At 35.9% G+C, this 13,602-nt stretch overlaps 1 protein-coding gene across 1 annotated transcript in view; it reads right to left on the bottom strand.

Moving 5' to 3' along the window:
• Positions 1-13,602, bottom strand: part of LOC140753455 (lachesin) — a 110,434-nt gene that overhangs the window by 12,860 nt on the left and 83,972 nt on the right. Inside the window, exon 2 of the mRNA XM_073088066.1 lies at positions 9,042-9,145. Coding sequence (XP_072944167.1) covers positions 9,042-9,145 — 104 coding nt within the window. The remainder of the gene's footprint in view (positions 1-9,041; positions 9,146-13,602) is intronic.

The following is a 13,602-nucleotide window of genomic DNA, read 5'->3' as shown; positions in this document are numbered from 1 at the left end:
AGCAGCCAGGATACAGAAAGACCGAATTACTTATGTATAATATTTAATTTAAACCGAATGTTACAAGGTTTAACTAAATCTAAACTAAATTATAACTACCTAACCTAAAATGGTGACTTGCTGGGGCAATGTTAGCACCCAGAGTGAGTTCCCACGTTCGGGACTGTACGGTGGAAACGGAGCGGTGGTGCGGCGTCAGCGTTCCCACGGCACGGCGGCGGTGCAGGATTCGATGTCTTTCTAGTAATTTTGTTTAAGGCGAATTTCTAATTATGGTGATTAAGGCCGATATATAACAACTACAACAATATTATGTGTTTTGACTAATATTGGCAATGGTTGTACTGATTTAAATTGGAATCTTATGAAATATTGATGTCTCTTTAGGACCTATAATTTTAACATGGGTAAATATGAATAGTTTCTTGCAGGATTATAATACACCATGCAAAATATTTTACAAACATTTTAAAACAATATATAAAATATTTTGAAAATTGTAACCGCCCTAAGACATAAAAAAGGAAACATATTTTTTCAATTCCGTCTTTTTTATCACTATTCTGTAATTCTGTGATAAGCATAAGATAATATTTTATGTAATAAATTCAGAACTTCATTTTGATAAATTCCCGTAGGAGACAGCTTCCCAATGCGGCAGTTCATCGAATCAATCAATTATTATAACACCGAAATGTCTGTCCTTATATGATTCAACGTTTGAAAGGCGCCTTCTGTACTACTCTACTATCTAAGGTTAAAATATAATTTAATGCAGGGTACGAAATTATATAACTACATCACTTTGGATACCGGCCAACATGAAGTAGGGACTACTTACCCTAAAACACGTGTTTCAAAGTTTTAGTGTTAAAGTTGGGGGCCTATTAACTCGTTATCTTTTAACCACCTTTAATTTGGGCTTCTTTCTTTTTATCTTAATTGTTGAGACATTAAAGGCAAAGTTGAAGTTCGGAGGCTCGGCGGGAGACGCTTCGTCCCTCAGGACATGCCTGGAAGGCGTCGTTTGATTTATAATGGACTCGTTGCAAACTTTAGCCATTCTACCGCGCACCGCACCGAACCTCCTTAACGACGGACCCCATCGCCGCAGGAGATGATCGTAGACGTGTTTAATAATATTACGACAGATTTAATTATGGAACGTTTAAGAAGCTTCATCTTATGCTATTATCGTTACTCCGCCCGCCCTAACTTGTTCGACGGACTTTTTTAAAAGTTTGATGTGGGATACTCAAGGACGGGAGAAGAATATACGAGTATTTTAGGAAAATATAACTGCAATTTTTTACGGTGGTTGTTTACATACAACGCAAACGCGCAGCTGTTTTCAAAATGCTATTTTAACTTTACGTTGCTAGATGATAATAAACCTTGAATATTTTTATGTATCCAACATTCTTATTTAGCTGGCGAGACGGTTAAAGTGTCATAACTCATTTATGTCGCCAATTTTGAATATATTACTTAACGGTAACTAAATGCTATATCAACAGTTTTAAAACAAATTAAACATGTGTAATATTAAACCCATAAGTCGAAAAGGGACGATTCGCTAAAAATTGATATGGCCAGCGTATTAAGTGTAGAAATGTATGTCGACAGATGTAATTTAGGGTCTTATGAAGGGTATATAATATCGTATCGTAAATATGTAATCGTAAATCTCGATAAAAATATTTTATTTAGATATATGAAAAATCGACCTTTCACGTTATTTAACTTTCTGAATAATTGATATGTAGCTGTTTTTGGGGCGCACTAAAACGTTAGGTTACGTTACGTTTTTACGTAGATATCTGATTTTTTTACAGATGTTTCATTAAATACTTTTAAAGAAAATAGCTAAAAAGTAGCACTAATAGATTAACGTTACACTACATATATACAGGGAATGAAATAAATATTTAACAGATAAACTAGCAATGCATTATGTATGTAGCACGATGGCTTAATAACTACTTCCACTAAGAGGTAAACACCCCTTCTAGCGCGGATTTGCGCCGGAGGTCCGCAACTTTTCGAATCTTCGGCCAATAAGCTACTTTGGGGTTTTGCGAGATATGGTCTACACAAAGTTCAAATATAAACGAATACTACTTTTATTTTAATGTGACTTCACATATATTTTTATCTTTTTAGATAACATTTACAGTTACTTTCAAAACATATTTTTATCGCAAAGTAACCCAAATTACTTTAAACATCAAATTGTTACTGTAATACATATATGACCTCTTATTTTGTAGTATTAGCAAAGGAAAAAAATATAAAGTTAATAGCTACAATTTTATATGACTGAACTAATATAAAATAGTATAATTATTTCAGAAGCAAATCATAATATAATTCATTGAACAGCAAACATTTGTTACTTAACAGTGCCGTTAGTAGATGAAAATTTACAAAATGGAACTATTCGCAAGAGTGATTCCAGTAATAATGCATTGATGTAAACAAAAATACAAGAGCATGCCGCGCAGCAGCTTAACTCTCTCCACTAAAAGCTCACTTAGAGATCTCTTCGATTGCGGATTTGTCCCGATGGTCCTTTAACTTTTCCAATCTTCACACAACGTAAGCTATATTAGAATCGACATTTTACTTAGCCTGCAATAGCAAATACGTCAATATAAAGCATTCATAACATTCATATTGAGATTGGTAATATTTCGTAGGCGATAAGAACTCTCTGTGCTTTGATCATTGAAGTTAAAATCAAAACTTTTATCTGCCTTATGCCATTGGTGTAAAGGTATTATTATTTTTTTTTTTTATAATATAAGAGTAGCAGACGAGCATGCAGTCCACCTGATGGTAAGTGGCTACTGCCGCCCATGGACATCTGTAATAAACCCCAGATAGGATTAGATATTCCTACCTGAGGTCGGCCACAGATGCGCCGCTACCCCTGAGGACTAAGGTGGAACGCCTCGGAAAAGTCTTTCTCCCTTACCACACCCTTCAAACTGGAACACAGCAGCGCCTAACACTGCTGTTATTAGGTAGAAATAGGTGTGGCGGTATTATGTTATTCTAGCTTGAAAGGTGTGGTAGGGCATCTATGACCTTCAGATAGAGGTCAAGATTTTCCCACTCAGAGTTAGTTGCAGATAAAAAACGACTATTATTACGACTATCGGGCAGAATTCACGGACATTAATAATTTGATGATTTTTTATTAGAAACGAGGGAGAATATAACATGGTGTTTGTAACTGATACAGGATATGAATGTGATGCTGTCGGTCACAGGGCTTTATATACCAAAGAGTATTTTTTATGGTTTTTTTAATATTCCAATTTTCCGTAGCTTCACTCTTCGTCTCTTAAATTCGATATAGATGAACTCGCTTGAATACGTACAATCTACATAATATTAGAATAAACAACATCGAGTGCGGTCTTCAATGAAAGATGCAATCATTGTAGAACATTTTTATAAGAACAATCTTAAGCAGTGAACCATTTCTTTAGTCCAAATATTAATCTTTTAAATCGCTTCAATCAATTCTATGAATAAGTAAGTGCAATAATATGGTGCAACACGTACAAGTAGGTCTTTGGTACACCAAAGAGAACTTTGGCCTATTGGTAAAAAATTATAACTAGGAACAGGATACGTACATCTGCTTTATTTTATGTTTAGAGTATGATATTAATAAACCCCATCATTCAATCCTTACTTAAAATTATAAATCCGAAAGTAACTCTATCCGTCTGTCTGTTTGTATGTCTCTTCTTCACGCCTAAACCACTGAACGGATTTTAATGAAATTTTGTACAAAGATAGGACATAGGATAGTTTTTATCCCGGAAATCCCACGGGAACTAGGGATGACGATCTAAGGTCGATTGATCGGAGAATCGGTCTTTTGGACCAAAAAGTCGATTATTTTAATCGATATTAGTAAGGATTGTATCGTAAACTATGCATTTGAACAAGTGATGATCTTTAGCAAAGTTGTTGTTCATGAGCCCACGAAGGTTTCAGAGTTGGTACGACCAATATTCGACAGATGGCGCCACTGTCATCCCAATGAAGGTACGAATTTTCAGTTTTATGTATGTTAGTATGTCATATTATTTTGTTTTAAACGAGGGCGAAGCCGCGGGCAAAAACTAGTACAATATAAGTAACAAAAATAGTACCTATACAAAAAGGCGCTAATGTTGCACGACAAGGATTAACTTCTCCACCAAAAGATTAATATGGAGTACTTTCAACTTTTCTATCTTCGACCAGTAAGCTGCTTTAGGTTGACGATTTACTTATACATATGCCATGAAGGCTTTGCGGCTTAGATTTTTGCTCAAAAATATTTCCTTCATACATATTTTCCAGTTGTGAGAGAATAATCTGTCATTGGTACAGACCTTCTTGAACCTTTTAAAACTAGAAAATTGAGTAAAGTTTATGAAATAAAAAAAAAATATTTTCAGTAATGAAGTATAACGAAAGTGTTGATAATTTTCTGTCACGATGAGTGGTTAGACAGGTTATTGTCATTAGCACAATACACAAAACACAGTTATTGTGCCACCGACCACTTAATGTAACATCGACTATGAAACGCTAATAAAAATAAATTAGTCCATCCAAAAATTTAACAACCAATCAATCCAAGAATTGACTTACCTTTGGTGTTGCATAGTTGTCAATATTTATATGACGATGCTCCATATCATATAAAAACTACATCACACGCACGAACTCGCATAAATTCAGCGAAAATCAGCCATTTGAATCGCTATCAACGTACCAACAATTGCTCTTGTATCTCCTCATCTTATATATTAAAGCATGAGAAATATGCCAGAATGTGAACAGCCGGCGCTCGGAAGCGAGTGTAGCATTGCTGCGACCCGTTGTGGCATGTTATTGCAAACCCACATACGTGCTGCCGACTATCTGACATTTCATGCCGATGAACGTGCGATGAACCGACTACGTGCATACTTCCTGATATACGCTTCTAATGAAAAATATTTGTTATGAGCGGTATAGGCATTATGAAATTGAAATTATTATACTTGTGGTCAGTACAGTGTAAGTGTGTGTACGTGGCGTTTAAACTTAGTCATCAGGGGTAGGAAATGATCAGTGGCCGTTATCAGGACTACTTTTATAATATTAGAGTAGCAGACAACCACGTAGTCATCTGATGATAAGTGCCTACTGCTGCCCATGGACATCTGTAATCAACCGCAGATAAGATCAGAGTTCCACCCGAGTTCGATCACAGCGGCTACTGAGAACTAAGCTGGAATGCCTCAAAAAAAACCTTACCGCAAAAATCAAGTTATTTTGCGGTAAAGACCTTTGTATACACATAAATCGAAATATACGCGAATGTAATCAGAGCGTATATTCTATAACAATTTCAATTATAACTACAATTGTTTCTTAGACGGGTCGGATTTCGTTACGAACCTGCTCAGTTGTTTCATAATTGAATACGAATATGTTATGTTGAATAGGCGTCTAGGACGTATGCTATTTACATCGTTAGAGAGGACCACGACCGAATAACAATTAGAGCAACAAGGGAATTATTATAAAACCAATAATTAAACCGTATAAAAATATAGCGTATCTCACTATAGTCATTTGAAGGAATCCAACGACATCTAAGATATATGTATTCAAATCTGTCAAGCTATTTGGGCTGTAGGGCGTGGCAAAGAATGAGACATAAATACATACATACATTAATACATACACTCGAAAAACAATACCCTTTGCAGCCGAGCAAAACTACCCAAGTACTTGTATAACGTCTTTTTTTTATAATAGTACCCAAATTACGTGATCCACAGTTATAAAATTACATCGTGATCAATTATTATTGTTAAGCTTGGAGTGTGACGTCTGCTTAATGAACTCAATTGCTCGAGTAACGGCTTAACTGTGTATTGACCTTACCAACTAAACTAATCCACAATCTATTAAATTTATGCGTTGATGTCAATGCTCAATATAATCACTAGATGCAATTGAAGCAACGGGTAAGAGATACATTCTCAAATTGTAATGTATTTAGAGTATTTTAACCGACTTAAAAAAGATTCGATTGATTTTTTTAGTCAAATATTAATAACTTTAGACATGATGTGAAATTAATTTAATATCAAAAACCGATTTATAAAACTTGCTACCACTTAGAGGCGCCCATGTTATATTTGAATATATATTATCATTGCTTTATAAGGGATCTTCTATGTACATGCTGAAATTGAATAGAAAGCGTATGATCACAAACATCAAAATTAGATACGTGCACTAAACAAATTTAATCAAACACAGGTAAAAGGGAGACGGGTCGTGTTTTGTCGTTCCAACGGAATATTTTGCGTGAGTCAATAAATCTAAAAAAGACGGACGAGGAGGCAAATCTTTTTAACCGATGCGGAAAACTAATGGCACAGGCGAGGCTTTCGGGAAAATCCGCTTCTTGTTGTCAATACAGGGAAACCGTGATGGCTCCCTCCGTTAAGCCTTTATTTCAAAAGTAAGAGAACACTATCTTGGCTTTTATTGCGCCCGCATCGGAGATAGCTACAGACATCCCGTGAGTAAATGCAATAAAATTGAGAGTAGAACTCGGTCAAACGGCAAATCGATAAAATTTCTATAGAGGTACGAGTATATGAATCTAATTTTTATCGTAGTTTCTACTGTTTTCTTTAAATACGTTGTTAAATAAAAGTTATGACACGTTATATTACATGAATAAATAAGATGGTTTCAAATGATGTATATTACCAACATTATCTTTTCTTGTACATCGAATTAGTATGGAACCGTTGATTTTAAGGGGTCGTCGTTATCAAGTGAAGTGCCTAATATGTATAAATGTCTACCTTAATCCATTTCTTATATAAGAAGTTGTTATGGTGATAGGATAGTCACGAGTTCTACCACCTTCAATTCTCAGAATATAAGTAACATTTCGCGGCAAATAGATGTAATAATAATAATAATACTCTTCATCAAACATCTAGAGTACTAACGCATAAGAATAATAATCTGGTAACCAAAAAGAAAAGTTTGTAAAATTAACTTTTGCAAACTTTGACAGACGCAGAACCTTGAATTGGCCAAAGAACGCAAATATAAATGTAAATCTGCTTTTTAATTTGGATGCAGAAGTTTAATCTCTCCCTGTCACTAACAACTGCAATATAAGCATTTACATATCGTACTCATGGTTCATATGATACATAATGATATTACTCGATTGAATATAATTCTTACATCATCACCATGTCTTACAGAGGGGTCCAGGTTTGGTTTTGTAGCAAACAGACATATTGAATGACATGATCTTGTTTGTGTTTTTGTTTAGGCTAGATAGAATGTGGATACATGCGTGTGTGTGCCCATGTGTGGCGGGAAAATAGAAATACTTTTGTTTTAAAGTAATAACTATGAAAACTCATTTTTCACAACAAAGATTTGATTTGATTAAAAAACCAAAATATCTGAAACAATCGAAAATACTATCTCACTAAGCATGACTTTTCAATTCATAGTACGGATGTTACGAACATTAGCTACAAAATCGTGTGTAGCCCTTACCCCTGGGAGCAGTCAGGGCACCTTGCGGTTTGACGCCGCCGCCCGTCTCAAAACTTCCCTTGTAGTGGTCAAACCAGTGAATTAGTTTATTTGAAACTAATTAATTGCTCTTTTCAACTTCTTTCGTTTATTACAGATTCCCATAAACTATTAAATTAATTCTTTAGTTAAATTACGTTTTATAAGCATGCCTGCTATATACATGTTACACAATCCAGTTAACATAACTGACCACTCAATTTTGTCAATCAAATAATCACTCAGCCTATAGTATGCTTTTGACATAGCGTTTGTTTAACGAAAATTTTAATTTTTTTTATTGTTTTTTATCATGAATTTAAATCATCCTCGTAGCCACTGGCATGCGGCGTGACATTGAATGGGGTAAAGAGATTAAAGTTCTCCCTTTTACTCCTACTTTAATAGTGACATTGGGCATTTTAATAAAATTACAATAATCCAAGTATTAAAACTTTACTTCTGTGAAAAGCCGTCGTGCTAATATGTGTCAATAAATTGAATCTTTTTTTTATAATATAAGAGTAGCAGACGAGCATGCAGTCCACCTGATGGTAAGTGGCTACTGCTGCCCATGGACATCTGTAATCAACCCCAGATAGGATTAGATATTCCTACCTGAGGTCGGCCACAGATGCGCCGCTACCCCTGAGGACTAAGCTGGAACGCCTCAGAAAAGTCTGTCTCCCTTACCACACCCTTCAAACCGTAACACAGCAGCGCCTAACACTGCTGTTATTAGGTAGAAATAGGTGTGGCGGTGGTGCCGCCGGAGTCGAACCACAAAGGGTTCTACCACCTTCACAAAACGTTCTACCACCTTCAAATCTATCTTATTTTGTTATCATTAGCTATGAATCATCTTACAACAACGTTTCAAACAGTACGAGTTTTTAAACTACTTGTCTGTAATATAAGGTGAAAACACGGCATAAGACTTATAAATCATGTTTTCCTCCATTTATATGGACACTTTATTACGACGGCGCGTTCTAAATCAAATGATAAAATGCTCTTATTTTATGTTTCCTTTGGCTGCTCTATGCGTACTGTCGTTCCGAGTCGCATTGTCGCGTCTACACGTAAGTGCTTTGCCTCCGGAGTATATTTGTGTATTTTCGTCAAAGGTTAAGTGCGGTAGCTCAAAACAGATCCTTTGTTCTTTTTATGAATAAATATGATGTCTGTGATACGCCTATGGTTAGTAATGCCTATTTTCTTAATGTACGTTGTATGTAAATACCTACATTTAGTTTGATTCCTTGAATACATTGTTATTGTCAAAAACTTATTTTAACTCATTTTAAAAGAACAACACGAAGACTTTTTCGCATGTATCTAATATGTGTATATTTATATTTATTGCTTACACATCTACCAGTATCTTACCTGTTTATGGAAATATTAATTGAAGTAATTACCTTATAGGAACCGAGGTTTTTTACTGAGCAGGCAAGGCGTACGCTACGCCCCGCTGGTACCGTAACGTTTTGTATGACATCGGTGAACTCAGGCTCCTCCACAACTGAAACAATGAAAATAAAATATTTTTTATCGGTCGGCCACAGATACTGCTTTACAGATTAACACTGCTGTTAAGAGGCAATAAATAGATCGTGCGGTGGTGCCGCCGGAGTCGAACCACAAAGGGTTCTATCACTTTCATTTCGATTTAGCACCTGTTTTCATTTTCGATGAAAATAGGTACTAATGAAAATGTTCCACTCAAATTTTATATAATCAAAAATAAAATGTTGATTGATTGTTTCAATTTCTCTCCAAGCGGGCCTTATCAAAAAGCCGGTGGGACTCTGCAGTTATGAGGATATTTTTGTCAAGAGATACGATTTGTAATTCTCAAATTATCAAAGCAGAACGCTTTTAAACAAATTGAGTGGACGATAAGGAATAATGTCGTCGTTTATCAAGTTCCGAGATAGATGGCTGCTGCTCTACTCTGCCCATTTTAAATGCGTTTGTCTCCGACTTGCCAAATTGGCTCTCTTTGTTTTCTTCGCGAGTTCTCACTTTTATTTAAATACTATGAGTAGTTGGCATTTGAAAATAACAAGTCATTATTATTGAAACAAAAAACCGACTGATTTAAATAACTAACCGAAAGATAAAGTAATGTCACCTATGTCATTTTCACAAGTTAGACGAATCTGTTAAGCCGTTTATGCTGTAGAGCGTCCCAAAGTATGAATAATTACATATATATAGTCCGCGTAAAACTACTAGTCTGCTCTGAATATAGAAATGAACCGCGTCGCCATAGTGAATTGTATGACTACACCTGCTCGCAACAACTTCAGAGCGGACTAGCAGTTTGGCGCAGACTATACATAAATACGCTCGAAAAACATTTCATTCCTCAATCAGGTTTAAAATCTTAGTAAAATGTAAGTAGTATTGGGAAGTGCAAAAGTTGAATATGAAGTAGTTGTCCAGGGATTGACTAGGTAAACATTTTGTCATTCAGCGAACAGAATCAAAGGGGAGACGGCTGTTGGGTACAAGCAAGGCAAGCCGCCTTGCTGTTTGGAGAATAAACTATTCGACGGCGTTGGTTTCTATGTACTTATTGTCTGCAAGTGCTATAAATATGTATTTGTATATTTAAATAAGAAATGTGAATAAATATTGAATATGAAAGTTAATTAGTTTATCGTGAATATCTACGTTAATATGACTTTGACGTAGGTATGCTTGGTGTGTATGGATGACGTCACATGTACAAATATATGTTATACTAGTGGTGCCCGCGGCTTCGCCCGCATTTTAAAGGTATATGATATGTAACATACATAAAACGGAAAATTTGTACCTGCATTGGTTATATATATATATATATACATATATATATATATATATATATATATATATATATATATATATATATATATATTTCTTATGTGCGTGTGTATGTCACTGAGCTCCTCCTAAACGACCGGACTGATTTTGATGAAATTTGTTGTGTGTGTTCAAGGGGACTTGAGAATGGTTTAGATTCACAATTTAGTCCGTGGGAAAAGGTTTTTTAATTAATTTTTAATTCGTAAGTAGTTATAGAATCGGAAACTATGCATTTGATCAAGTGATGATCTTTAGCAAAGTAGTTGTCCAAGAGCCCACGAGGGACAGATGGCACCACTGTCATTCCAATGCAGGTACAAATTTTCCGTTTTATGTATGTTACATATCATATACCTTTAAAATGCGGGCGAAGCCGCGGGCACCACTAGTATAACATATATTTGTACATGTGACGTCATCCATACACACTAAGCATACCTACGTCAAAGTCATATTAACGTAGATATTCATGATAAACTAATTAACTTTCTATATATATAAAGATAACTAAGGTATTTCATAACTAAAACCCAATGTTGTACTGAAAATTTCCACTTACAATAGATTTCCGGGCCAAGCTGTTTATGTAGTACATCCTTGATGAATAAAAAGTAGAAAAACGTGTTGTAAAGTGCACAAGTTCAGCATGAAGTAGTTGTCCAGGGGTTGACTAAGTAAACATTTGTCATTCAGCGAGCGGCGGGTCGGAGGGGGTGACACGGTGGCCCGGTGCAAGGCGAGGCATGCAGAATCCGTACTGTTTGGAGAATAAATTTGCTCTGTGGTGATAGTTTGCCGTTCGCACTTGTTTACGTATCACAGCCGTGTTGAAGCTGATGTCACTACTTTTATTTTATCCCACACTTGTGCGAGTAGTAGGTAATTCTGTTTGCTTTTTTGAAACAAAAAGAGAGGTTTTACGTACTATACTATTATAGACGCTAAGACCTTTGCTTTTTTAATTTATGCGCGTAATACAAATTATCACTTCTTATAAGGGTTAAAGAAACCACCTTGAGGAAACTTATACGCGTGAGTTCTTTAAAAAAATGTGTGGACTGAAAGATGTGTGATGCCTACCAATTCGCACTTGGACGCGGTGAATCAAGGGCGGTGGTCTAATCCTTCCTTTTCTGAGAGAAGACCTGTGTCTAACAATGGGACAGTATTGAGCTGATGATGGCACAAACAATAAATTATGCTGATTAACTCCGCCATAGTCTTTATTGCAGACTTTTGACTCGACTATATCGGATTTATATAAGCAATTCGTAGACATTTTCGTAGACTTTGTCGTAGACATTGCCAGAGACCAAACCGTAGATATGGGCGTAGATATTGTCTTAGAAATTGCAAAAGACAGTACCGTATTACTGTATATCTTCTGTCGTAATTTATATTTATACATATTGTATGTAGATTTAACATATTGGACACATTGTCTTATACATTACAATCGACATTAAAGTAGACTTTTCTGTTTACGTTAGAAGTAATCTCAAATTCTGAAGCAATTTTTATTATTATTTCTCAGATATATTCAAACGGCAAGTATATGTTTACGGACAAGATATTCCATAGCACATGCGTCTACTTTTATAGATGTCATATTTATACATATGGAGAGGGTATAGACACGACGAATCTGAAATCTGATTGAAGTACTTCCGTGCGGCATTATTTAGATTCATCTTCGCGTGAGCGCAGCGCCATGAGAACCCGAGTGAAGATGAAAGCGTGTGTCGTGCCCACCTGATCGTATTAGCTCCAAGCACGATGCTCCATTTTCTGCCCCGCTGCCCCGACTCAACTGATGTAAATCGCGCATTACCATCCATAACGCACCCTATTAGCCGTGTGCTTTGAGTATTGCTTTGGACGCAGACTCCGGTGAATGTTAGAAGGGATACCGGCACTTAATTTATTGAAGTATGTCCCTATTTATCATTAAATATAAGAAATGCTTTCTACATACGGAGGCTCACACAAGGATTTTTGCTGAGCCAAAAACCAATACAAAATACACCCCAATCCAGAACAGAAATCTTATTGTTTTCATTATTTAAATATCTGTGTAGCCTGAGATAGAATCCGCAACCCATTACATGCCAGAGCGGTATAGTGGTCGATCCGCCACAGAAGTCATCAATTTAAGCAGGTATAAGTGACATATCGTCAATACGCTTTTAAAATTAATTTTATTCAGACCATTTAAGCTGTGGTAGTAAGCATGGAAGTAAATTAAAACTGTAGAAAATAGTAATAGAAAGAACGACAAAAATACGACTCGACGTTGCTTTTGTTGTATTAGAACACATGTAAACACACTAACATGAGTATTACCACGCATATACCTCAACATTCAAACAATAATACGATGAGCGAACAGAACATGCATTTAAGTTAATGAGCTCGCCGAGACGTGAAGTTCTATTTGTTTCAATAATACTGTACATTAAAATTAAGCAGGGTAACGTTGGCAATAATCTCACACACCACGAGGCAGTGCGGCGTGTGCAGGGGTATTTAGGGGTTAATTAAGAAACCGCAGACAGAGAGGGAAGGGTAATCCCTTTGTCACCGGTGGCAAGATGCTATACTAGATACGAATACATTTATAATTGTAAATTAAATCTGTCATTCGTATTTTTTGGATTGAAGTAACATACGAGTACCTGATAAGTAGACACTGCCACTTAAGGATACGAGTATCTTTAATCTATTTCATATAACAGGGGTTCTACTTAAAGCCGATGGTAGATGCGTAGTCACTTCGTACGATTAAGGTGGTCGATTCATATGTAAATCAGCTGGCACCCACACCTCACCGAAACGTAAAAACTGCTTCACTCTAATTGTATATTCTAAAGCATATTTCTATGCTGTTTCTATCTTAATACCTTTCAAATGCTACCTTTCAATTATACTCTCTTACGGATTTAGATTCATTAATGTTATTTTCAATAGTATCTCAAAAATCGTATAAAGCGAGGCGGAATTCGTAGGGATATTTTGAGGGTTAATTTAGAAACCGCAGACAGGGATGGGGAAGGAATTCCTTTGTCACCAGTAGGTAAATGTTAGCTCTGCTCTGCATGTGTATGTTTAAATTCCGTGTATTATTTA

The sequence above is a fragment of the Epargyreus clarus genome, unplaced genomic scaffold, assembly GCF_041222505.1.
Source record: "Epargyreus clarus isolate Ecla_fem2 unplaced genomic scaffold, WU_Ecla_fem_2.2 ptg000003l, whole genome shotgun sequence".
Classification (NCBI taxonomy): Eukaryota; Metazoa; Arthropoda; class Insecta; order Lepidoptera; family Hesperiidae; genus Epargyreus; species Epargyreus clarus.
This window is presented reverse-complemented; position numbering and strand designations above follow the sequence as displayed.